At 56.1% G+C, this 25,385-nt stretch overlaps 1 protein-coding gene across 7 annotated transcripts in view; it reads left to right on the top strand.

Annotated features, from left to right (window-relative positions):
- KDM4B (lysine demethylase 4B) overlaps positions 1-25,385 on the top strand; it is a 129,068-nt gene that overhangs the window by 12,622 nt on the left and 91,061 nt on the right. For all 7 annotated transcript variants that reach the window (XR_003428393.1, XM_027085394.1, XM_027085388.1 and 4 more), the window contains exons 2-3: positions 11,337-11,443; positions 21,941-22,106. Coding sequence is in view for 6 of the 7 variants with exons in the window: in XM_027085394.1 (XP_026941195.1) it covers positions 11,337-11,443; positions 21,941-22,106 (273 nt within the window). In the remaining variant the exon portion in view is untranslated. The remainder of the gene's footprint in view (positions 1-11,336; positions 11,444-21,940; positions 22,107-25,385) is intronic.

The following is a 25,385-nucleotide window of genomic DNA, read 5'->3' as shown; positions in this document are numbered from 1 at the left end:
CCAGGGAGCTGCTGGGAATGGGACCTCTGGGAATGGAGCTGAAGGGGTGGGACCTCTGGGTCCTGGCACGGCTCTCGAGGCGGCTCTGCGTCCCCTTTGTTTTTATAAAAGTGGTACATAAGTGTTGTCAGCAGAGACAGAAGCCTGTGTGAATTACAGATTTCCCCAGATCCTGCCACCCGGATAGAACCGTTCTTGACATCGTGGTGAAGGCTCCCTGGTCATTGCCGTGTGTCAGGTGGAGGTCTTTCTAGTTTGTTGACTCCACACTCCCCAGCGGACACCCTTCTATTTTGAAGGGTGTTTTTCAGTTATCCCCAGAAAGGTGGTCTGCTTGGATGCTCCTACGACAGCTGGGGGCTCTCATCATCCTGGCGACAGCCCCCGCTTTTGTGCCTCCTTCTAATCTGTCACCTCCTAGTCACTGCTTTTTTTTGAAATGCCAGTTCATAGCCCTCGCCCATGTGTTACACTGGGGTGTTTTTTTCTTGACTTATAACAGGGTTTCTCACCCTCAGCACTGTTGATATCTCTGAGCTGGATCCTTCTGCGGGGGCCGCCCCAGGCACGGGGAGGTGTTGAGCAGCATCCCTGACCCCCACCCCCTCGATGCCAGGAGCCCCTTCCCTCCCCCAGTCCTGACAAGCACAGATGTCCCCAGATGTCACCAGGTGTCCGCTGGGGGACAGACTCGCCTCTGGTTGAGAACCAGTGTTTTATTATAACCCTTTCTATATTAGGGCTGTTAGCATCTTCAGCATTATACGTTTTTTCTCAGTTTCTCAATTTATCTCCCGGCTTTATTTCTGATGTGTTGTTACATAGAATATTTTAAAGCTTATTGCCAAATTTGTCATTTCCTTTAAAGCGCCTGGTCTTGTGACCTGCCCAGAGAGGTCTTCCCTTCCCTGAGATTACCAAAACACTGGCCCACTTTTTTTTCTCCTGCATTTTTATGGGTTTTAGAAGGACCCACAGTCTGGAGGCCCCGGGTGGGGACAGAGCTGTGTGTTTTCCACGCTGCTCTCCTGTAGTCTGCACAGGCTGGTGAGGCTCGTGGTTGGGACACGGATCTCGAGCTGGGCTCCCCTGTTGCTAGCTGTGTGATCACTGCCCCGTGCCTCAGCTTGCTCATCTGTGAAATGGGCTGTGAGAGCAGTACCTGCTTCCTAGGGTTTTGGGGCTGATCAGACATGCCAGGTGCTTAGAACCGGGCCTGCACATGGTGACCTGTGCCCCCATCATCGGCCTTTTTATCTGTCCTGGTCATCCCTGACCCGCGCACCAGCTCCACGGGAAGCTCCAGGCAAGCTCTAGAAGGGCAACGCTGTTTGGGGAGGTCAGGGAACCTGTCCAGGGTCCCCAGAGCCGTGGGTGAGGGGCAGGGTCCTCTCCGGGCTCAGAACGTGAGCACACCTGCGTTGTCCGGCCCCACAAAATTACGAGGTACCTTTGCAGAGAAATAGGAAGATTATTGTGTCAGTGATTATGGTTTTAAATGGTTAGTCATGGAACATTGAAGACCTGTACACACGAGTAAAGAATGGGCTGGTGTCTTGAGCGTCTGCAGGGGTGGCCTTCTGGCCGTGTGGGGAGCTTGCTGTGGTGCCACACCCCCTCCCAGGGTGCCGGTGTCCGCCCTGCTCTCTGTGTGGCGCCAGCCCCTTGCCTGGGCTGTGGGCTGGGGACAGGTGGTGACCTTTGCCCAGGCTGCGTCCCTGACCCCCCGAGCCTAGTAAAGACGTAGGTGGGCTGGCAGGCCCTGTTCTTGTCCACGATGTTCCAAAAGCAGGTGCTGGCAGCCTCCTTGGCTCCCTGGCCTTTCACCCACGTGCTTCCTTTTTTTGTTTGTTTTTGTCTTTTCAATCCAAGTGCTTCCTTTCTCTTTTTTGTCCTTTTTGAATAAAAACTTTCAGAGACGTAATTTCAGATTTCCAGAAAAGTTGCAAGAATGGCACGAAGAATTCCCAGACACCTCTCACCTGGCCCCTAGGAGTTAACCTTTCACTGCAGCTGCTCTTGTTCCTTTTCTCTCTCTCGTCCTCTCTGTCTGCGCATTTCTTCCTGAACTGTTCCACATACATGCCTCTTTACCTCTAAATACCTCAGTGGGCATCTCTTCTGAACAAGGGATTCTCTTATCAAATTATCAGAACCAGGAAGTTAATTCTCAAAATTCTCAGAGTCCAGGCTCACACACCGCGTTAATACGTCACGTCGCTTTTGTTTCTGTTTATCTGGATCAGTTCCTGAGTCTGTCCTTCTGGCTCGTGGCTTGGACGTTGGGAGAGTACAGGCCCGTTATCCTGTGGGGCGTCGCTCGGTGTGGGTTTGTCTGGTGGTCCTCTCACGTCTGGCAGGAACATCCCAGAAGCAGTCTGGTGTCCTTCTTGGAGCATTGTCTCTGGGGCCCACATCTGGTGGCATCAACCTGGCCCACTTGGGTAACGGGGTGTCTTCCAGATTTCTCCACCCTGAAGTTACAATTTTACCATTTGTAATTGGTAAGTTTCTTGCAGGAGGTCCTTGGGGACCTTGTAAACATCCCGTTGTTCCCCCCACATTCACTGTTTGTTTGGGCAGCCGTTGTTGATTCTCGCCAAGTAGGGATCGTCTAATTCCACCATTCCTTCTGCATTTATTAGTTGGCTTTCTACTGTGAAGAACAGCTGTCTCTTCTTCCCCATCTGTTTATTTATATCAGTGAGGATGCATGGGTCCTTAACTGATTCAGTAGATTGTAATCCATTGCTGTCATTGTTTTCGGATGCTCTAGTGGTCCCAGATTTATCCAGAGGTAGAGCTCCCTCCCGCTGGCTCCTCGTGTCCTTCAGGCACGTGCCCACCAGTCTCTGGGCACTTCCCTACTTTCGGGCACAGTGAGGTGGTCCAGGCCCATGCTGTGAGCTCCCACCTCAGCTCCAGGCTTGACTGCTTCTCCAAGGAGCCCTGGTTCTTCTTGTGGACAGTGCATTTAGAAACCAAGATCTGGGTGTTCAGTTGCTCATTGCCAAGGGGGTGTCTTTGCCTCTGGGCCCTTTTGCCCGGGAAATAGGTGTGTAAATAAATACACATGTGCATACATTAGTGTGTCTGTGTGTACATGTATCGCACAGACACCCACATCCATTTCTGCTTCTACCTATACACACTAGTGCCCACGAGTTCACACCGACACCTCCACTTCCAGCCCTTTGTTCGTGCAGGCTGCCTGCCGGCCTCCCCTTCCCTTTTCTGTAACTCTGTCTCTGTCAGTGAGAGCCCTGCGTCACCCACAGTAAAAGAAGCCCCTGGAGTAAGTCAATATTTGCTTTATCTATATCTCAAAAGCACATAGTTCCAAAACCATGCTTAAAAGTGACATGGCTTAGTTCTTTCTTTTCCTCTTTATTGTGGTTGTATTATGTACTTGAAATACCGTTTGGTTTGCTTCTGTTTGTATTTCATTGTAGGATTCTTCCCCCCAGCCCCCCACAGTTCTTATTGATTTCATTCATTCCCTCATTCATTTAGTATGTGGGACATTAGCATGGTTCAAGGGTCAGAAAGGTGTCTGGAGAGATGCATCATCACCCTTCCTCGCCCTCCCTCCTGCAGGAAATGATGTCATTAGTTTATGTCTCAGAAATGCAGAATTGTGTGTGTGTGTGTGTGTGTGTGTGTGTGTGTGTATATATATATATATATATATATATTTTTTTTTTTTTGGCCACGCCTTGCGGCTTGTGGATCTTAGTTCCCCAACCAGGGATTGAAACCATGCCCCTGGCAGTGAAAGCACGGAGTCCTAACCACTGCAATGCCAGGGAAGTCCCAAGTATGTTTTCTCATACATGGAAGGTGGCACAGTGGGGATCACTCTTGCACTTTTCTCTTTTCACTGCGCAGCGTGTCCTGGAAACAGCTTTATCTGGCCATGGAGATGTGCCCGCCCTCCTGCACAGCTGTGTGGTGTCCACTGGGGGCTGCAGCACAGTTAGCCCAGCCTCTCCCCTGTACGTGCGTTGGGCTTGTTTCCAGTATCTTGCTGGTACAAACGGTGCAGCAGTGAATGCCCTGGTGTAGAGGTATCTTCATATTCTTGGAAGAGTATCTTCAGGGTCGATTTCTAGAAGTGGGATTGCTGGCTCAAAAGATAAGTGCCAAGATGTGTGTTAGCTTCTGGCACGTTCCCTCCTGGGGTGGCGGATGGGTTTACTCTCACTAGCACCGAGAGGGTCTGGTCCCACAGACTCACTAGCAGGGTGTGCTGTTCTAGTGGAAACGTACTTGCTGATCTGAGCCGTGAGAGATGGGGTCTCAGTGTAGTTACTTTTATTTATTTATTTATTTAAAATTTATTTTTGGCTGCATTGGGTCTTCGTTGCTGTGTGCAGGCTGTCTCTAGTTGTGGCGAGCGGGGGCTACTCTTTGTTGCGGTGCACGGGCTTCTCATTTTGGTGGCCTCTCTTGTTGCAGAGCATGGGCTCTAGGCGCACGGGCTTCAGTAGTTGTGGCACGCAGGCTCAGTAGTTGTGACTCGTGGGCTCTAGAGCACAGGCTCAGTCGTTGTGGCACACGGGCTTAGTTGTTCGCGGCATGTGGGATCTTCCTGGACCAGGGCTCGAACCCGTGTCCCCTGCATTGACAGACGGATTCTTAACCACTGCGCCACCAGGGTGGTCCCGGGGTCTCAGTGTAGTTTCAGTGAGCATTTCTGAAATTAGGAGTGAGGTCGAGCATCATTTCATGTGTTAAAAGCCAGTTTGATATCTTTTCTGTGAATAGCCTGTTTATGCTTTTCACCCACTTTTCAGTTGGATTTTTGACGTTTCCTCATTGATTCAATTCCACCCTTACCCAGTGCTTTGAGGTGCCACCCTTGTCTCCCCCCACTCCCTGATCTGTGATTCCCCCAGCCCCTGGAGGAGGTCAGGCTTTAGAAAGACACATGCACATGCTTTCCTTTCCAGCGTGCTAGGTGTGCCTCGCAGGACATGGTTGATCCGAAGTGTGCCCCGCAGGACATGGTTGATCCGAAGTGTGCCCCGCAGGTCATGGTTGATCGCTTCCAGGCATCTCAGGTTCTCAAGATCCAGCTGGAACCTTCCCATCCCGGTGCTCCCGACCCTGCAGAGGCAGGTCCTGCAGAGGAGTTGGGGTGGACAGGTGGGCTGTGTGTCCAGAGCATAAAGGCCTAAGAACAGCCGGTGGAAGAAGGCGGGTATTTTTTTAAAAAGAGACATTGCCAGACTGCCCTTGGGAGCAGTCCTGGGTGGCCACTGGGGGCATGTCACCAGATCTGCCTTCCTTGCCCGAGTGAAGCTCTTAAATGACAAAGCCCATGACAGCTGCCATATACGAGGGTTTACTGTGTGCCAGGGTCTCCTTCCGGTGCTTTTGTCTGTGGCCTTGTTTAACCTCCTGCAACCCCACAGTAGGGCACGGTGACCCCCACTTGACAGATGAAGAAACCGAGGTGCAGAGGTTAGGAACTTGCCCCAGGTCACACGGCCGGCTGGGACCCCTCGGGGGCATCCGTGCTGGTCTCTGCAGCACCGCCATGGTCTCCAGAGAATGGAGTAGGATGTACCATGGGAAATGTGATCACAGAACTGTGTGTGAGGCTCTGCCACTGGGGAGCGGGCTTGGGAGGCCCCCTCTCTGGGGTTTAGCCTCTTTTTGTCCCTCACTCCATTGCTGTAACGTTGAGCGTCTTCTCAGGTGCTTGCTGGCTGTTTGTATATCTCCTGCAGGGAGGTGTCCATTCAGTTCCTTTACCCACTTGTGAATTAGGTTGTCTTTGTTGTTGTTGACCCATAAGAGTTCTTTATCTATTCCGGATACAAGTCCCTTTTGAGATCTAAGGTTTGCAGATATCTTCACCTATCCTGTGGGTCGTCTTTACTTTCTTGATTATGTCCTTCGAAGCACAAAGTCAGTTTATTTATTTTTTCTTTTGTCACTCGTTCTTTTGGTGTTGTATCTAGAAACCGTTGCCTAATCCCAGGTCACAAAGATTAATTCGTGTGTTTTCTTCTAGGAGTTTTAGAGGTTTAGCTCTAACGTTTAGGTATGTGAGTTAATTTCTGTCTGGTGTGAGGTAGGGGTCCAGCTTCTTTCTTTTGCACGTGGACATCCAGTTGTGCCAGCACCACTGTGGTAAAGACTGCTCTTTACCCCTCGGACCGTCTTGGCAACCTCACTGAAAACCAGCTAACTTTAAATGTGCAGGTTTATTTCTGGACTGCCCTCTCTCATCCATTGAGCTCTCTGTACATCCTGAGGCCAGGACCACATTGGCTTGATCACTGTAGCTTTGTCACCCCGAGTTATTTTATATCTAGTCTCTGGGGCGGACATTAAAGAAAAATGATATGGTTCTTACATTTCCAGGAGATGAGATCAGAGCCTTCCTGGGGTTGGGATCCAGACAGCCCAGGGTGCCCGCCACCTCCCTAGCTGAGCCATTGCCACTTCCGCAGTTGGATTTTGTTGTCTGTGAGGATACAGAGGATTTGGTGAGATATTTGTAAACGAGAGGCTCTTTTCCCAGTCTGTAAAGACTGATGAAAATGTCAGCTCTTCAGGTCTCTCAAACAGGAAGCATCTGAAACTTGCGTTCGGCAGGTTGGGTCTTTAATCAGTCCTGAAACTGGATTGCAGGCTGGCGTCAACTTGCTTTCTCTTTTCTTATCGGTTTGGATCTTTTTACAGCCAGACTCTCTTCTTCCAGCTAAAACCTGCTGTGCAGTGAACTTCAGAGGACGGAGATAGAGGTTGTTGTGTTTTTTTTGTTTTAGTTTTTTTTTTTGCTTTTGATATTTTATTTTGAAATAATTTAAGAGGCATTGAAATGTTGCCGAGACAGTACAAAGAGTTCTCATACCTTCCAGCCACGTTGCCCTGATACTAACGCCTAACGTAACTGCGGAAGGATGACCTGAAGTAATAACAACAGATTTTATTAGGATCCCACTGGTTGTCCCTCTCAGCCCCTTTTCTGCCCAGGACCCAACCCAGGACCACATGGTGCAGGCGTCAGGCTCCTTAGGCTCTTCTGGACTGGGGCTGTGTCTCAGTCTTTCCTTGTGTGTCGTGACCTTGACACTTCCGGAGAGCACTGGTGGGGGATTTTGTAGCGTCCCTCTCCTTGGCTTTGTTTCTCATGGTGACACGAAGGTTATGCATTTGAGGGAGGCTGCCCCAGGGCAATGTGCTGATGTGTCTCTTTGCCTGTGGGGTCAACCTTCACCCCTCGGTTAAGGTGGCACCTGCTTGGAGTCTCTGCCGGAAGGTTGCAGGTTCTTCCTCTGGGACCTCGCGACAGCACACCTGCTTCTCATAAACATTTGCCTGTCAGTTTCAGCGTCTGCGGTGGATCTTTCCTGCAGCAGGGATTACCGTACAGATCTCACGGCGCATTTATGTTGCCTTCACTCCGTCTGCATTATGATCTAGAATTTTTTGTGGAAGAGAGCTATCCCTTCTCCCCCACTTCCGTTACATTTTGACTCTCACACCAGTGAGGGCCAGCGTGTGTTTATGGCACTCTGTGGGTTTATAGTCGGGCCTGTCACTTCCACTTGTTGGCCTCGCTGTCCTCGCTTTGGTCGTCCGGTGCCCCTTCACGGCGCTCACGTCCTCCTGGGAGTCCCCATCTTCTATGAGTATTTCCACCCTCCCTGCTCCCACGAGGGGCTCCAGCTCACCTTGGGAGCAGCGGGGAGCAGGCCGAGTTGGGTGCTGAGCCCTCCTGGATCAGATAACATACACAGGCGAGGAGGGCTCCCTGCCTTTGTGGGCAGAAGCTGCCCGTCAGCTCTCTGCCTCTCGGACCCCGGGCCCAGCTCCCGGGCCACCGTGGGCGGTGTGGGTGGACCCATCCCGAGGGCTAGCCCTAGGTGGCCCAGAGCTGATAGGACCAGGGGCCCAGCTACCCCTGCCCGGGGTGGGGAGGCTAGGCCTGTGGGGTCCCACCGGTACCAGCAGCCGGTGGCAGTTCCTGGTGCCTCAGCGTGTGGAGACAGCTGGCTCTTCCCCCTGTTCCTGCTGCTTCTTCCCGGCCCACCTGCCTGCCTTTTGCAGAGGGTGGAGGAGCCATCAGCGTCTGCGGGGCGGGCACCTCGGAAGAGCGACATCATCCGACTGTCAGACGGCGCCTTTTTAAAGGAGAAATGGTCAGAGTGTGCCTCTTTGGGGTGGTGCTGTCTGAGGCCTTGGGTCGCCGCTCAGTCTGTCCCCTCAGTGCAGCTGGACGCCTCCTGCCCACCCCGAGTTCTCTTCTCGGCGCCTGGCTTTCCTGGGAACCGCTACCAGGCCAGCGGCCCAGCCTTGCCAGCCTGGGCAGCAGGAGGCACCAGGGCCTTTCTGTTTTGTTTTCCTTTTAAAAATTACATAGACTTTATCGTTGTAGATTTATAGAGAAATTGAGAGCTCTAGGGAGAGTTCCCTACCCCCCTGACCCCGACACCCAGTCTCCCGTTATTCCGTTTTACATGAGGCAGATTCGTTTGTTGCAATCAGTGAATCTTATGAGTACATTCTCGTTGACTAGGGTCCTGCTTCATTCCGTTTGCCTTGTTTGCCCCTGTTGTCCTCTTCTGTCCCAGGACCCCATCTGGGACCCCCGTGACATTCAGGTGTCTCGTCTCCTCGGGCTCCTCTGGGCTGTGATGGTTCCTCAGACTTTCCTTGTTCTCGATGCCCTTGACGGGTTTGAGGAGGGCTGTGGCCAGAGATTTTGTAGAATCTCCCTCAGTAGGAGCTTGTCTGCTGTTTTTCTTACGGTTACATTGGGGCACTGGGTGCTGGGAGGAGGACCACCTGTGAAGGGCCGTCTCATCCTTCATCTCGGGGTGCCTGCCGTCAACGTGACTCATCACTGCTGGTGTTGACCTCGGTCCCCTGGCTGAGGTCGTGCTGCTCAGATGTCTCCACTGGAAGGTCACACCTCCCCCCTTTCCATACTGTCCCTCTTGAAAGGAAGTCACTGTGCCCAGCCCACACTTAAGGGCCCCCTGATGCCTCAGCCCTGGCTGCCCTGTGCCAAGTGGGCTGTGGCCAGGCCCCTGGTGTCTCAGGGCCTCCAGGGTGGTGACAGGCTGGCTACGGGGAGCCCTCAGTCCTTGCGGGAGCAGGGGAGGCGGGTGAACCTAGCCCCGCGTGGACATAGGTCAGGGTGGACAGAGGCCTTGCCTTGGCTGTGGCCTGAGGGCTGAGCCTTAACCTCAACCCCAGAGCTTCCAGCCTCCTATTTTGGGGTCAATGCTGTCATCCCCCAGAGCACGAGGGCAGGAGGACCCCGCAGCCATGGGCAGCAGCAGACTGGGGTCTGTCCAGCCGAGGACCACAGGCTCGGGTGGCCTTTGCCTTGCAGCCCACGTGCTGTGCGTGGGGTGGCCCATCGTCCACCTGGGGAGACAGTGTGCAAAGAGGTAGTGACAAGTGACCAGGGAGACACATGACCCCATCAGATGTGAGTGAAAGTCAGGCCAGCTATTCTCAGCGGGGAGGCCTGTGGGCAGTGGGGGTGAGAAGGTCCTTCTCCTCTGTCATCGGGTGATGTACGTGGAAGCCGCCGGATCAGTCTCCCTTTGCTGCGGTAACAAACGACCACAGACTCAGTGACTTAAAACAATGCGCGTTTATCATCTCACCGCCCTGGCCGCCAGAAGTCCGACATGGGTCTCACTGGGCTAGGATCAAGGTGTGGGCAGGGCTGACTGATCCTCTGGAGGCGCCAGGGAAGAATCGGTTCTTCGCCATTTCCGGCTTCTAGAGGCGCCGCACCCTCGGCTGGTGGCCCCTCCTCTGTCTTCAGAGCACATTGCTCTGACCTCTGCCTCTGTCATCAGTTCTTCTCTGACTCTCACCCTCTCGCCTCCCTCTTAGAAGGACTCTGGCGATGACACTGGGCCCCCTGATAATGCAGGATCATCTTCCATCTCGAGATCCTTAACTTGGACTTCCCAGCGGTCCAGCGGATAAGACTCCGCACTTCCAATGCAGGGGGCCGGGTTTGATCCCTGGTCGGGAAGCTAAGATCCCACGTGCGGCGCGACCAAAAAAAAGAAGAAAAAAGATGTAAAAAAAACCATCCTTAACTTCATCCCATCTGCAGTCTTTTGTCACCAAGGAGAGCATAGTCACAGCTCCCGGGGATTAGGATGGGGACATCCTTGGGGGCCATTGTTCCACCAGCCACAGCCATGTGGAGACATGCCAGATTAATTGAACCCCCAGAATTCTGCTCTCGTCGCTGTCAGGGGCTGGCGGGGCTGCGGAGCAGGGTAGGTGGCAGCGGCCGAGGAGCCCTTGGGACTACATGTGGCCCTGGGCGGCTTAGCTGGTCCAGAGGAAGAGGCGAATGCCCGAGGGCCAGTCATTCCACAGCTCAGTGTGGCCTTTCAGCCTGGGGGCTGGCACCTGTTAGAAGACAGTGAAATCAACGTAGTGGGTTGTGCCCAGTAATTTTAAAAACCTGATTAAAAAAAAAGGTAGAAAAGGTCAGCACACGTTGCCTGTTTTTGGGACTCGTGCTATTTAGAGCTCCTGGTGAGTTAGGGAAGGTGTGCAGGACCAAGTTCCACACCCCCAGGGCACCCTGTCTGAGCTGCCCTGCAGCCAGGTCCGCCCCCAGCAGCTAGTCCAGCTTTAGGCAGCATGTGCAAAGGCACAGGGGCAGGGAGGGTCCGGCAGACGCCGAGCTGTCAGCTCAGCTCAGGTGTGCGGGAGGTAGGGGCGGGGAGCCCAGTGAGTCGGGGCAGCTGGAGCCCAGATTGTCAGAGGCCCTGGGGCCACACCCCACGTTTAGAGTCTTGTCCTGTGTCCATTCAGCAAGTGACCCTGAGCCTGGCTGTGAATGCCGTGGTGGGGACCCTGCCCCCCCGTGGGGTCTCAGCTGCACGGCGCCTGCCACGCTCTGCCCTGTGCTCTCTGCCCCCCGGGAGTGTAGATGGCGGTCACCACGCAGCAGTTCCTGTCCGACTGTCCTCCTTGGAGCGGCACCTTCCCTGCCTGCAGGGGGGTTCGGAAGAGGCAGAACTTCCTGTAAACCTCCCAGGAGTGCCTGTACCTTAAGGTTTCCAGAAGCATCATTGGTCTGATTTGATTGTGTTTGGAGGCTCTTGCTTCCTCAGCTACCGATGTTTAGGAGCTGAGAGCTTAAAATGGGCCATCGCTGGAAGCCTTTAGTGGGGTGGGTGCTCATGGTTGTGGATTTTCATGTTCTTGGAAACATCGCAACAGAGGCAGGCATCCCTGGGCTGCACACTGCTGCTAGGAATGTAATTTGGAGTTAAGACTTAATCAGGCCATCGTTTTAGTTAATCGTGCTTTTGTTTTGCACATTTTAGGAACCATCGCTATTGCTGGAACCTGACAGAAACCCTAACAGAAGCCGGTTATTGGATCATCTCCCTGCAGCCTCACTCCCCACTGTGTACCAGGAACCTTGCAGTAAGTACATGTGCGGGCCCCCGGCCCCAGGGCTGCTGGTGGAGAAGGCGGCCCTGTTTGGTTCTGAGCTCCTGGGGTGTCCAGGGGCCAGATGCCTCTAGAGGAGCCTGGACCCCTCAGCGTGGCTGTGCTGGATGTGCCTTCTCTCCGCGTCTGCACTCTGGCCCCTCAGCATCTGAACACCTGTCCCTCACTTCTAGAAGCCCTGAGAACCATAGTGGGTTTGGGGGGACTCCAGGATGGCCCAGGATGAGCTGCCCTATCTGTGTCGTGTCCCTGGGCAGGACACCACTTCTGGCTTCAGAAGTGGTGTTCACCCCAGGGGGCATGTTCACCCCACCTCACACCCTGTGGGAGATGATGACCAGTCACAGGGAGAGGGGAGGGTCTTCAAAAATGGAGGATTATTATTATTATTTTTAAAAATTAATTAGTTAATTATTTTTGGTTGCATTGGGTCTTCGTTGCTGCGTGTGGGCTTTCTCTAATTGAGGCGAGCGGGGCCTACTCTTCGTTGCGGTGCGCGGGCTTCTCACTGCGGTGGCTTCTTGTTGCGGAGCACGGGCTGTAGGTGTGCGGGCTTCAGTAGTTGTGGCTCGTGGGCTCCAGTAGTTGTGGCTCACGGGCTTAGTTGCTCCGTGGCATGTGAGATCTTCCCGGACCAGGGTTTGAACCCGTGTCCCCTGCATTGGCAGGCGGGTTCTTAACCACTGCGTCACCAGGGAGACCCTAGAGGATTATTTTTCAATGCTTTGAAAAGAATCCCATGACCCAGCTGCTTCTGGGTTTCAGCTCCAGGGTGTCCCCCTTCTCCTGGACTTTTCTAATTAAGCAGGGACAGAGGGTTCACAGAGGTGGCCTCTGGAGGTGGCCCAAGGGGGGTCACTGGTAAGAAAACAGGGAGCAGCCTGAGCCCCTCATGGCTGGCACCCACGGGCAGGGGCACCCAGGTGGAGGGGCGCTCAGCATGGGACAAGCAGTTCCCGTGCTCCTGGCCACAGCGAGGAGAGCTGGCTGAACGAGAAGGGCTTGTGTTCAGTGTTGACTTTGGGCGAAGCCTCCTCCCAAGGCCACGTGGCTAATGAGGGCTCAGTGTGGACTAGAACGTGACCTTGTCTGTTCTGCCATGATTTAGAAACCCAGGAATTGGGCCGTGGAGCTCAGGTTCCCCTTTACAAGCGGTGGAGTGCAGGGTTTGTTCCTTAAAGGGGAGATTTCAGGCATCTGGGTCCGGGGCCGGCAAACTGCGGCCCGAGGACCACTCGGCCCACTCGGCCTATTGTGTGTTCTTGTAAATAAAGCCTTATCGGCGCACAGCTGCTTCTGTTCACTTGCGCCTTCCTCCTCACGGTGGTGGAATTGCGTGGTTGTGACAGAGGCCGCGTGCCTGCAAAGCTGCAAATGTTTACCGTGTGGTCCTGCACAGAGAAGGTGGGCCGTCCCCAGTCCCTGCCAGCTTGTCACTGTCTGGGGCTGGGTGGACCAGGTCCTCGTCGACTGGTTTAGAAATGGTCAGTTCTGACTGTGTGTCCCAAAGCGTTGCTTTACCCTTAAAGCTTATGCTTTCTTACAAGACCGTCAAGTCCCTGAAACTCGGTTATCCTCTCTGTATCCCCATCTGCACGACACATTCTGCGTACGTAGCTCGCCCTGTGCGGTTAACTTTTTAGTAATCCCTCACAAGGATGCTAGTCATCTCCCTCTGTCAACCCATTTTATAGCTGGAGAGACTGAGCACCAGCCCTGAAAGGCGTGAGAATGTTCTGGGCTGGGGGAAGAGTGGGAGGTGGAAATGAGTGAGGCCACGGGCACCTTCCCCAAAAGGCCTCGGGCGTTCGCGGAGATCAGGGTGCTCGTGACAGATGGGACAGGTTGACTGCGGTCTGGCAGGTGCCAAACAGGCTGCCTTGGACTTCAAAAAAATTAAGTTTTATAGAGATGTAATTACATGCCATAATGGTCACACCTCCAAGTATACAATTCAGGGAATTCCCTGGCGGTCCAGTGGTTAGGACTCCGCACTTTCACTGCCATGGGCACAGGTTCAATCCCTGGTCAGGGAACTAAGATCTCACAAGCCATACAATGGAGTGGACTAATTAATTAATTAAAATAAAGCATGCAATTTAGTGGTTTTTAGTACGTTCACAGAGCTGTGCTGCCACCCCACCATCTAACTCCATCTAACTCCAGAACACCGTTATCAACTCCCCAGAACCACTGTACGTTCAGCAGGCACTCCCTCTCCCTCCCTCAGGCCCTGACAACCAGGAATCCACTCTCTGTGTCTGTGGATCGGCCTGTTCTGGACGTTTCCCATCATTGGAATCACACGCTGTATGTCCTCCTCCGTCTGGCTTCTCTCACCGAGCATTGTGTTCTCAGGCTCCATCCACGTTGCAGTGAGTGTCAGTGCTTCTCTCCTTTTCATGGCTGAGTGATGTGCCCGTGTGTGGAGGGACCACATTTGGTGTATCTGTCATCCGTAGATGGGCAGTCGTGTTGTCTCCGCTTTTGGGGTTTTATGAATGACGCTGCCGTGAACGTTCAGGTGTCTTGGTGGACGACACCTAGGGGTGGGATGGCTGGGTCAGATGGTGGCTCCATGCTTCGCCTTTCATGCTCCTGGCCCCCGTGGTTGGGTTCCTGTGAGTGTGAAGAAGCCTCTCCCAGCAGGTCCCGCTCCACCCTGTCTCGTTAGGAGCAGGATCTGAGCTGGAGACATGCGGGTTCAGTTCCAAGCAGAATAGCTCCACGCGGGAGGGAGAGTGCAGGCCGCCCCAGGCCGTGGGTGGGCTTCTCACCCAGCCTTCTTCCTGCCCCGAGCCCTCCTGGCTCTTTGCTTTTTCGCTCATTTACTTCATTGTAAGGATTTCTTCCTCCTCAACATATTGCTTGGCCTGTTTTCTCAGGTCTGGTAGCTTTTTCCTGCCTTTTTTTTTGTGTGTGTGAAAAAAGCACCCAGTTTTGCATCTGTGAGCACAGACAGGTGATGTCTCCGGGCTAATAAAAGATGCCCCTGTCATGGGCTGTGGGCGGCCCCGCCGTGGGCACTTCCTCCGGGAGGGTTGTGACAGAGAGAGCTTTTTTCTTTAAAGTTCAAAGGTATACTAAAGATCAAGAGAAGAAGGTGGCCTCAGCGCCGGTTTTTAGGAGGAGAGGCGTGATAAATGTTCCTCGTTTGCCTCCGTCTGTTTTGAGCAAGGCCCCCGACCACGGGGGACAAGTTGCTATTTATTCATTCATTCTCTCTCTGCAGTTTGGGGGGTACCTAGGTGGAAGGATTGGGTGTTGAACCAGGACACTGTCATTTTAGAGTCACGCGAGGTTGTGACTCAGACCACGATATTCACGGGACTTTGCCCCATGTGGCTTCTTGAGGCTTCTGTGGCCAGCGCTGTTGGCCCTGCGGCATCTTCCAAAAGCGTGGCCCTGATCGTCGTGGTCCCCAGGTGTCGCACACTTGCTCTGGGATTAGTGAAGGGGCTCTGGCAGTGTGAGGGGATTGGGCTGAGCCGGGCCCCTGGGGATTCCCAGGGCCTGCCCTTCCCATGCCCAGGCCTCCTGGGGATGGGGCTCCCGGGGGCTCCCCAGGCCATCATGCAACCCAGCTTGTGGTTCACGCCTCCTGGCTCCTCCCCACAGCTCGGCCGAGTGTCTTGGGGGCTGACGAGGTGTGAGCATTGGCACCAACGTGAAGATGCAGGCCAAGGTTGTCTGGGGTGCGAGCGGCCAGAAAGGGCTCCTTCGGCATCACTGGGGCCTCTGGCTGTGCCCATGAGTCAGCTCTGCAGCCAGAGGGTGGCTCCAGGCTCTGTGCTCTGGAGCGCTATGCATGTCTGAGTCGTGGGGAGGACGTGGGGGTCATGTTGCAGCCCACTGGGTATCGCTTGGTCCCCTTCGTCCTCTTCTCGAAACTGTGCTTTTGTCTGAGCGACTAGGCAGATGTGCTTGTCTTTCCAGGACGCATCTCATAGCAGCGGTCCCCTGTGGGAGGGGCATGGTGACTGTTACTTATCTCTTTGTGTGATGGATTTTTCACGTGGCTTTTGAGGCAGAGGGAATAGCGCTCCTTGAGGTGCCCACACCCTAATTGTGGAACCTGTGAAGATGCTCCCTGACATGAGAGGGACTCTGCAGCCTGGATGAAGTTAAAGATCTGGAGATGGGTGCTCACCCTGGATTAGCCAGGCGGTCCAATGTCATCACAGGGGTCCTTCTAAGAGGGAGGCAGGGGAGTCAGAGTCAGAGAAGGGGTTGTGGTGATGGAAGCAGTGGTCAGAGAAGAGAGGCAGAGAGAGACCGGAGATGCTGTGAGTATGCAGGAAGGGGCCTCGAGCCAGGGATGCGGTGCCTCTAGAAGCTGGAAAAGGCAGGAAACCTCCAGAAAGAGCACAGCCCACTTGAGATCCGGGAGGGACTCCTGGCCTCCAGAACTCGGAGATAAAGTTGTGCTGTTTCAGCCACTAGGTTTGTGGAGATTCTTTCGGCAGCAGTAGGGAACCAACGTGCAGGGCTGCGGGCGATTCTTCCTTTGTGCCTTTCGGAGTTGGCGTTGCTCAGATAAATGTTAGCATGGTCCTGGCCTTGTGCGCGGGGCTACCCATCCACTCCCCCCCGTGCACACACAGCCCCGTCCGGCCAAGCTGCCTTCCTCACATCTCTTGTCCTCACATTTCTCAGTTGGCCCTTCTGACCTTGGCCTCCCGCCTTCCTGGGTCTGGGCTCTCTGCCTGCTTTGTCCCTCTCGTCACTGTGGCTGTTTCAGTCCAGCCAGTTCCATGGGGTAGAGCCAGATCAAGGCTGGCATCCTTGCGTCCTTCGCGGGCTGCTCCTGGAGCCTGTGCTCCGCCCCCGGCCCGGGCTCTCCTGCTCCGTGGGGCCAGCACGATGACACCCCCCCCCCGCAACGCCGATCTGGCTCCACAGGCCAGGGGGCAGGGGGGACAAAGTGTTCTCTGACACTGGGGCTGGCGGGTACGGTGGGGCAGCACTAGTTGCCCCGAGCGCCCCCTGGGCTTCAGGCTCTGTGTGATCAGGGAGCATGCCCAGCTTGCAGGGAACCTGGGGCGTAGGGGGTGCTCCCAGCAGAGAAGGATGAAGTGGAGGACGTTCTACCGCCAAGCTTTTCCCTGTATGAGGGCACCTGATGAGCTGCTCTCGGGACACGGGGATGGAGTGCCAGGCCCACACCCGGGGGCCGGGGACAGGGGCTGGGGGCCTCCCGTGCTGCCTTCACGGTGGGTTTCCTCTTGAGTCTTGGTGGAGGGGTGCTGGCTCCTCCTGGGGCCTGAGCCCGCTCAGGGGCCCCTCAGTCATCGTCTCCTGTTGGGAACTGGGCTGTGGTGGCAGGAACTGGGCTGAGATGGGAGCAGGGCCCGGGGCTGGCTGGGAGTCACGGGAAGGCTTGGGGCTTCACCTGATGGCAGGTGGAGGGGAGGGCCTGGGAGGAAAGAGCTGGGGGAGAGACGCCCCCGGGGCTGGGGCACAGGCCCCGCAGAGAAGAACTGTGGGCACTTTGTGCTCAGAGAGCCCCGGAATCCTTTTCAAAAACAGTGCACCCCTCAGAGTAAAGCTTTTATAGGGTGACATTCTTTTCAGAGGACGCACCTTCCTGCATATTGAATACTGTATTCTTGTCAAAACCCCAGAGTTGCAGATTCCAGCCATCCAGTTTCTGGAAAACATCTGCCATTGGACCTCAGAAACCCTTAGTCCCCAGAGCCCCTCAGCCAGGAGGATGTGGCTGCCTGTTGGGGAAATGGCGTCCCTTACCAGTCATCTTATTTCTGAATTCTGGCTCACGGACCGACAGACAGAGTGCACCCGGCTGTGGGAGACCCACGCCTTGGGGTGTCTCTCACCCCCCCCGCCCTGAGGCTCGCAGGCTCAGCGCACCTCACTCTGTCGGGCTCCTGGCGGGGGGCATCAGCCCAAGGCCGGAGTCCAGATCAGGAGAGCCTTCTGCCCCCGGGAGGAGCAGCTGTCAGGTTGGGGCGGGAACGACCCCCCCCACCTGGTCACCGTGCTGCAGCACAGGTCGGGTGGTAGCCTCCACGGGGGTGGCCAGAGTGTCCCCCATAGCCCAGCCCGTGAGTCCCCCAGTTTGAAGGCCGCTGGGGGAGGTGCTGGTGCAGCAGCCCAGGAGGGCCTCTCTGGGCTGGACTCATTTGTTGGGACCCAGAGAGCGGGTGGAGCCCTCCTGTCACCTGTCTCTGGGTGAGGAGGAGCCGTCCAGGACAGCTGGGGAACTGCCCCTCCACGCGTGATCACGCTCATCCGTCCCAGGCAGCGGACTGCGAGGGCTGGGCGAGCGTCAGGCCAGGAAGGCCAAGGCGTGCAGGGTCTCCCCATACACAGAACTTAAGAAAATCATCGCTTTATTGAGAGGTAATTCACAAAGCAGACAGTTCCATCCATTTAGAATGTGTAAAATTCAGTGGTTGCAGCCTATAGGCATGCCTGCGCTCAGCCTCAGAATCAGGAGTGGGAAGAAAGGGCCGCTCTCTTTCCTGTTAGAGGCTTCAAGGGCTGGGCCGGGGCGGGGGCGGGGACAGGGACCCACCAAGTGTCTCTGGAGGCCGCACTTCCTGTTAGAGAAGGAACCCAGCAGACGCCTCCTCCGTGGCCGGGCTGCGGGGTGTCCTCCGTCTCTCATGGGGTGGGGGCTTGGCTCTGGGGGAGCCCTTCTGCGGGCTGAGGAGTTGAAGGCTCCAGGCGCCCATGCTGCCAGGCAGCCAGAGGTTTTGTTTATTTATTATTATTTTTTTTGGCAAGTGCAGAACTTTCTTCTTTCCTTCTCCCCTACCCTAATCTCTGTTTCTTTTCTGGGGGTAGCAGCTGTATTGAGATAGAATCCACCCGCCAACCAGTTCTCCCACTTACAGCACACGATTTTTTTAGCGAATTCAGAGTCCTGCAGCCTTTACCACAATCAACTTTGGAACATTCCCATCACTCCATAAAGAAACCCAGACCTCTTAGCCTGCGGTGGCCTTCTGTGCCTGGCTTCTCTCGCTGAGCATCGTGTTCTCAGGGTCCATCCATGTTGTAGTGAGTGTCAGTACTTCTCTCCCTTTCATGGCTGAGTGATGTGCCCGTGTGTGGAGGGACCAGTTTGTGTACTGTCATCTGTTGATGGACACTTGGGTTGTTTCCACCTTTTGGCTGTTGGGGATCATGCTGCTGTGAACATTTGTGTACAAGTTTTTGTGCGGACATATGTTTTCATTTCTCTTGGATGTATACCTAGGAGTGGGGTTGCTGGCTTGTGTGGTCAGTTCCATGTTTAACTTTTTGGGGGACTGCCCCATTTTTACGTTCCCACCAGCTGGGAGTCAGGGTTCCAGTTTCTCACCAACACTTGTTATCTGCTTTTTCACTCTAGCCGCCCCAGTTGGGGGAGGTGTGTGTCACTCTAGTTTAGATTTGCATTCCTCTGATGGCTGATCACCTCAAGCATCTTTTCATGTGCTTACTGGCCGTTTGAGTCTCCTCTTTGGAGAAATGTCTATTCAAGTCGTTGGCCCACTTTTTAATTGTGCTGCTTGTCTTTTTACGATGAAGTTGTTAGAACCTCGCATTTTGGGCGTGGCACTGTCTGGTTAAGAGCACATTCCTTTTGTTATTTTTAAAGTATGTGCACGTCTGATTTTTATTTGCCCTCCTTCAAAAAACGTGTCAAGGGTTATGGAGTGTTGGGATTATAAACCATTTGAATTTTCTCCTTTATATTTACCTACTAAAAACTTTACTGCAACCGGCATGAATAAAACAAAAAAAAAAAAAAGAAAACTGCACATGATCCACTGCTGAGCTGAATCTGGATGACAGCAGTGGCTGGAGGAGCATATCATGCCAGGTGCAGTGCAGGAAACTCTACCTGCTGTCGTATCACCTGCTTGCTCCCCCTGCCCCCCAGGGAAAAGCGCTCCTGCGGTTATGTTTAATGGGCGAGAGAACTCGTGTGGGCAGGACCCCGGGGCTGCCCTCCGTCTGCCCAGGACAGGCTGGTCTTGGGGGGAGACGGGTGTCCTGCCCCACCTCATTTCCCACCAACAGTGCCTTGTGGGAGGGCAGGCGGCAGCATCCGTGGCAGGGTGGGCCTCTCTCGTGGTGACACAGCTGGCCTTGAGGGGGAGCCTGTGTCCTCCTCCCCTGCTGGGACCGGCCTGGCCAAGAGGAGAGTTGCTGTTGCAGGTGGTCCTGGTGCCCATCACCCACAGCGGGTGGCGATGTGTTGGGAGACTGGCATGGTTGCAGCAGAGCCGGGCTTCCAGGCATGCGCGATGCCCCCTCGTGAACTGTGCAGAGTGGACACACCACCCACATAAAACGTGGAGAACAGGGCCGGGGCTGTTAAGCGCTGATGTGTCCGCCGCTTCCGAATCTGGGCACCATCTGTGGTGGGCTGCGGAGCTGGCCTCTGGCCCTTTGCCCGGCCGTCGGGGGCTTGGGACGAGGAGCTGAGACCCGGGTGATCGTGTTCCGGCTGCAGGCCTCAGAGGACGGGTTTGATGGCCATGCAAGACGGGTGGGCGGCACGGACCCCCTCTGCTGCTCTGTGCGGGCAGGGGTGGTGGGTACAGGGAATCTGGGCGGGTGGGGAGGTGGGGTTGACAGGACTGGGCAGCTCGGGTGGCAGGCGCACGAGGAAGGCTGGCGAGCGATGGCTGCGGCCGGTCATCTGTCCTGTCCCCGCTGTGTCCTGTCCCGGGTCCCTGCCCCGGGAGGCCTCCCTCCCTACGCCCCTGTGCCTCCCTTCACAGCCCTTAGCCCAGCTCAGGTCCACACCCATGTTCCCAGATCATCGGGTCGGGCCTGTCCCCCCGGGGCCTTGAGCTCCCTCAGGACAGCAGAGGCCCTGGGTGAGCCCCGTGTGGCTGGGTGTGGGCTGGAGGGGAGAGGGCCGCTGGCTTCTGGGGGCTCAGGTGGGGAGTCAGGCGCTGGGCCCTGGCTGTGGGGTGGGGAGCGGGGTGGGGGACGGCGTGGTGGTCCATCCCGAGGGCTGGTCAGCCTGGCCGCAGCCTGGGCCCTCTGGTGTCTGCTGGTCCGCAGGGGGGTTTGTGATGACCCTTCCCCTTTATAAACCCGTGTGACCTCGGTGGTTCCCTGTGATCCCCCTCAGAGCTGTTGTCACACGGTCCCGGGCACCCGTGGCCTGCCCTGTGGACCGCAGCTTTGGCTGCCCTGCGAGGAGGAGCGACAGAGGATCCTGTGCACACAGGGTGGAGGGGCCCAGGGGTCCCAGCCCGGATGCAGTGGTGACCCCGTGTGTGCCAGGACCTCCGGGGTCCCCAGCAGTCCAGCCGTGAGTGTGACCTTCAGAGCGCGGCCTTAGCTGCCTGCCCGCTGCCCTGTGCGCCCAGGCATGGGGTGGTTGAGGTCAGGACCTGGACCTGGTCTGGTATCCGCCTGGGCCTCCAGGTCTGTCCCAGGCAGCTGCCCGCCTCGGCTCCCATTCCCGGGCTCGTGCTGCCCTCTAGCGCCCGCCGGGGGAGCGCCTTTGGGGAGCCAGTGGCTGCATCTTGGCGACATGGACCCCCCCCCCACTCTCTACTTCCTGGACTGGTGGGCTTCCTGCCTTTCTCACTCCCCAGCTCACTTTGGGGTGTGGGGAGGTGGACTTGGTTAATTGTCCTCCAAGTTCTGGGTCTGCGTGCACTTGGGTTCTGACCTCTTTCCAGTCCTGGAGGGAGTCTGGTCTCCTCTTGTCCCAGCAGGGACCCTTCCCTAGAGTCTGTCCCCTAAGCCTCTTCCTCATTGGGGTGGGTCACCAGCCACCCCACTGGGCCCCCCTAACTCTCGTAACTCTTGGGACGGGCGGGGGCCTCTCCAGCCTGCAGCCTTGTCCCCTAGAGGAGCCCGATCCCCGCCATGCTCCGTGCCACGCTCTGTGCTGGGTCAGCCAGGCGTGGTTATAGCCCAGGGTGAAACACGGCGGGAAATGAGCCTCTCTGGCTGGACCTCCTGCTCTCCTGGTTCCAGGTCCCGGCCTTGGGCAGCCTGTGGTCACTGGGGCCTGGGTTCGCTGACAGCAGCCGGGCCAGTACTGGAGGGACCCACACACTGTTCCCCTGCTTGTGGCGGCCCCGCCCGAGGAGGGGTTCCCTGCTAGTGAAACACACAGGACCTCACTCACCTTCCCAGCCCCTCCCGTGCTTCTGCCTCTGGATTCCAGCTGTGAGGTCAATGCCAGTGAATCTGGATGAGGCCCTGATAAGAAAAGGTTTTATTTCCGAGGCCCCTTGTTTGAAATGTGTGCTCTGGCCTCCAGCATCGCATGGGCTCTTAGAACGGGCTACCTCTGTTAGTAATTCATTGCAGTCATTTGGTCTTTTGTGCCGGAGAGAGTGATGAAGTGGCCCCCAGGCTCCCCTTGGCCCTGCTCGGCTGCCTGGCCTCTGTCCTTGGGGCCGGGTAGTTTGGGTGCCTCCTGGGGAGAAGGGAACCGGCCCGTGGCAGTGATGGAGGTGCTGACGCTCTCTTGTCTCCCTTGCAGGTGTGGCCGTCTCTCTGCTGCAGCCATGGGGTCCGAGGATCACGGGGCCCAGAACCCAAGTTGTAAAATCATGACGTTTCGCCCAACGATGGAGGAGTTTAAGGACTTCAACAAATATGTGGCCTACATCGAGTCCCAGGGGGCCCACCGGGCGGGCCTGGCCAAGGTGGGTGATGCCCCAGGCCCCCGTGCAGCTCTCCCCGGCCCCTACCCTGTGCCCACCCAGGGGCAAGGGGCCCGAGAGGCACCCGTTACTCTGCTCATTGAGCCCCTCTGACCTAATTTATCCATGAACATATGTTCTTTCCCCAAGCCAGGCACAGTTCTGGGCACCGGGGTCCCCGAGGGCGCTGATCCTGGGTGGGACACAGAGCATCATGGTGGGACCAGCAGCCGTCTCACCCCATCAGGGGGGTCCCAGGGGAGTCGGTGCTGGGGAGGGCTTACTTTTTGCCTTTATATTCCTACTTAAACACATTTTTTTGAGACTGTAATGCACGTATGAAGCGAGTTCAAGCATTGCGACAGGGTAGGAGGGAGAATGAGTTCCCCCTCCACCCACCCTGACCCCGGCTCCTCTGCCTGGAGCGGCACGGCACTGATTCCTCGTGTCTCTTTTCACGGAGCATCACACGTGGACGTGCATGTGCGTGTGTGCGTGTGTGAACACCGGCAGATAGCATGCCTGCCCACGCCTCTTCTGTGCGGGGAACAGACCTTGGGGACGGGTGCCGAGTTTCTTCATGTGCACGTGAACCTGTGTGTGTGAGGGTCTGCTCACCACATAATCTGGGAGATTTGTCACCTGATTTGGGTTCTTCTAGTTGCTTCCTGTATGACTGGCACTTTATCTAATACCCAGCCCTCTATTATTTAAGCTGGGGTTCGCTAAACCTTTTCTGCAAAGAGCCAGATAGTAAATATTTTCAGCTTCTTGGGCTGGACTGTCTGTGGCCACCACTCAGCTCTGCGGCCGGGGATGACCCACAACCCCACAAGCATGGCTGTGAGCACATGAAACCTGATTTATAGACACCGAAATGTGCATTTCGTAGAATTTTCACCTGTCCTGAAACAGTCTTCGTTTGTTATTTTCCCTCAACCATTTAAAAATTTTAAAAAAGGAATTCCCTGGTGGTCTAGTGGTGAGGGCTCTGCACTTTCACTGCCGAGGGCCTGGATTCGATCCCTGGTCGGGGAACTAGGATCCCACAAGCCACATGGGGTGGCCAAAAAATAAATAAGTAAGTAAAATTTTAAAAAGTAAAAGAGAATTTAAAAATTTCTTTTCAAAAAATGAAAAAAAACCCAGAAAGAATGCCAGCGTCAGCTCCGTGGCTGGACGGAAGCAGGTGGTGGGTGGTATTGGGCCGCGCGTCACGGTGGTCTGTCCCCAGACGGTGTCTGCAGCGAGGGGACAGGTGTGCTGGCCTTCCTCTGCCCACCTCCCCTGCCGGGTTTGGTTGGCTGTGTGACATCCATGCCTTTAATCTCAGCCGCGCAGATGAGGAGAGAGGTGGGCCTGCAACATCTTACCTCCTCTCCCCTCTCCTTGGTTTTCGTTCCTTGGGCCCCATGACAGCACACACCCAGCAGAGCCTTCTCATCGGGGTCTGTGGCTCTGGAAGCCCCGGGCCTAGGTTCTTGCAGGTTCGGAGCCTCCCTCTGGGCTGGACCGATTGGCTGGGGTCGGTTGTCAGGTGCCCCTTTCCCTCAGGTGCCCCAGCTGGGGGCGGTGCGGGGGACTCAGAGGCCTGGTGCCCGTGGGGCTGGGCATGGGGGGCCCCCGTTCACCTGGAATGTGTCCTGTCCCTCACCTCGTTCCGCGTTTGCCGGGATGCAGCGCCAGTTCTGTTTTTGGATCCAAGTTGTCCCCTGTGCCAGGAGTCTTGGTAACCTCGTGGAGTGCTCCGCTGGCAGCACCTGCCACTTCCCCCGGCCCCTCTCCTTTCCCTCCTCCTCTGCCATCTCTGGCTTCGGCTTCTGGGCTGTTGCCAGCACCTTCTGTCCCTGGGCTGCTTTGGGTGCAGCCTCGTGTGGCGTCACCGAGTCTCCCCTGCACGTCCTCACCCCGGCTCTGCTCCTTCCCTTTTCTTCTCCTTTGCCGGCTCCTGCCTTTCCTTTGAGCCCCATGCCTCTGCTTTAAAGCCTTTAATTCCCGTGGACCAGTTTTCCACTAACTTACTTGAATCGACGGGAAACCATTCGGACTGGATGTTTTTGTGAGGCAGATGTTTTCAGGGCACATTTTCACTCTGCCCTTTGTTTGTTTTTTTGGCTGTGTTGGGTCTTTGTTGCTGCGTGCGGGCTTTCTCTAGCTGTGGTGAGCGGAGGCTACTCTTCGCTGAGGTGTGCGGGCTTCTCGTTGCGGCGGCTCCTCTTATTGCGGAGCACAGGCATGCGGGCTTCAGTAGTTGTGGCACGAGGGCTCAGTAGTTGTGGCGCACGGGCTTAGTTGCTCCGCAGCATGTGGGATCTTCCTGGACCAGGGCTCGAACCCATGTCCCCTGCATTGGCAGGCGGATTCTTAACCACTGCGCCACCAGGGAAGTCCCCCTCTGCCCTTTGTTTGCATGTTCCATTCCACTCTTCTTAAGTGGTATTTTCTTTGCTGTTTTCTCTCTGGCAAGGGCAATTCTCTCTGGAAGGGCACGGTGAGGGCGGGCAGGGGCTGCTGGGAGCAGCTCCCCCGCTGTCGCTGAGAGATCCTGTGGGGACAGTCACGCCGACACACACGCGTGCACCAGCATCCCTGCTCCCGTCAGGCAGGGACGGCGTGTAGGTGCCTCTAGCCCCTTGGGGCCTCCCGGCTACTGCGGGGACAGACGGGTCCAGGGAGGCACGTGCCACGGCCCTCGGTGCCCCCAATTCCTTCCGACGCGGGCCGTCAGCCCTGAGGGCTGCCAGCCTCTTTGGAGAAGGGACACGGTGTCCTGCTGGCCTGAACGAGTTCTGTAGTTGCCGGGGTCCCCCTCACCCTGGTCTCATCAGCCTTGACCGCCCTTCTGTGTGTGTGTGTGTGTGTGTGTGTGTGTGTGTGGTGTTGAGGTTTCTTTTTTCATCAAAGCTACATTTGATAGCCCCCTGACAAAAGCTCTGTCGGGCCTGGGGCAGCTAGGTCGGGGTGGGCACTCAGCAGGCACGGCTGGGCCGGGGCCCGGAGCTGAGGGGGCTCTGGGTACGGGGGCTCCCACCCTGGGGCCATCGGGGTGGTGGGTCACATTCCTCACCCACCCTGAGTGTGCTCTGGGACCAGTGTCCAGCTGGGCTCCTTCCCCCTCAGGCTGCTTGGGAAGGGCTGGGGGAGGGAGGGAGCCAGGAAGGGGCGTGGCTTAGGGTCCTGGGGAGGGGTCAAGGGGCGTCAGTGCTCTCAGTGCCCTGCAGCCAGGCGGTGCCCTGGCTCTTCTTAGCCTCCAGGCCTGCTGCCAGCAGAATGGCTTTGGGT

This window comes from Aethalodelphis obliquidens, unplaced genomic scaffold (assembly GCF_003676395.1).
Source record: "Aethalodelphis obliquidens isolate GAN/ISIS:26980383/991018 unplaced genomic scaffold, ASM367639v1 scaffold53, whole genome shotgun sequence".
Lineage (NCBI taxonomy): Eukaryota > Metazoa > Chordata > Mammalia > Artiodactyla > Delphinidae > Aethalodelphis > Aethalodelphis obliquidens.
The sequence above is the reverse complement of the archived record's forward strand: the minus strand, read 5'-3'. Positions and strand labels throughout refer to the sequence as shown.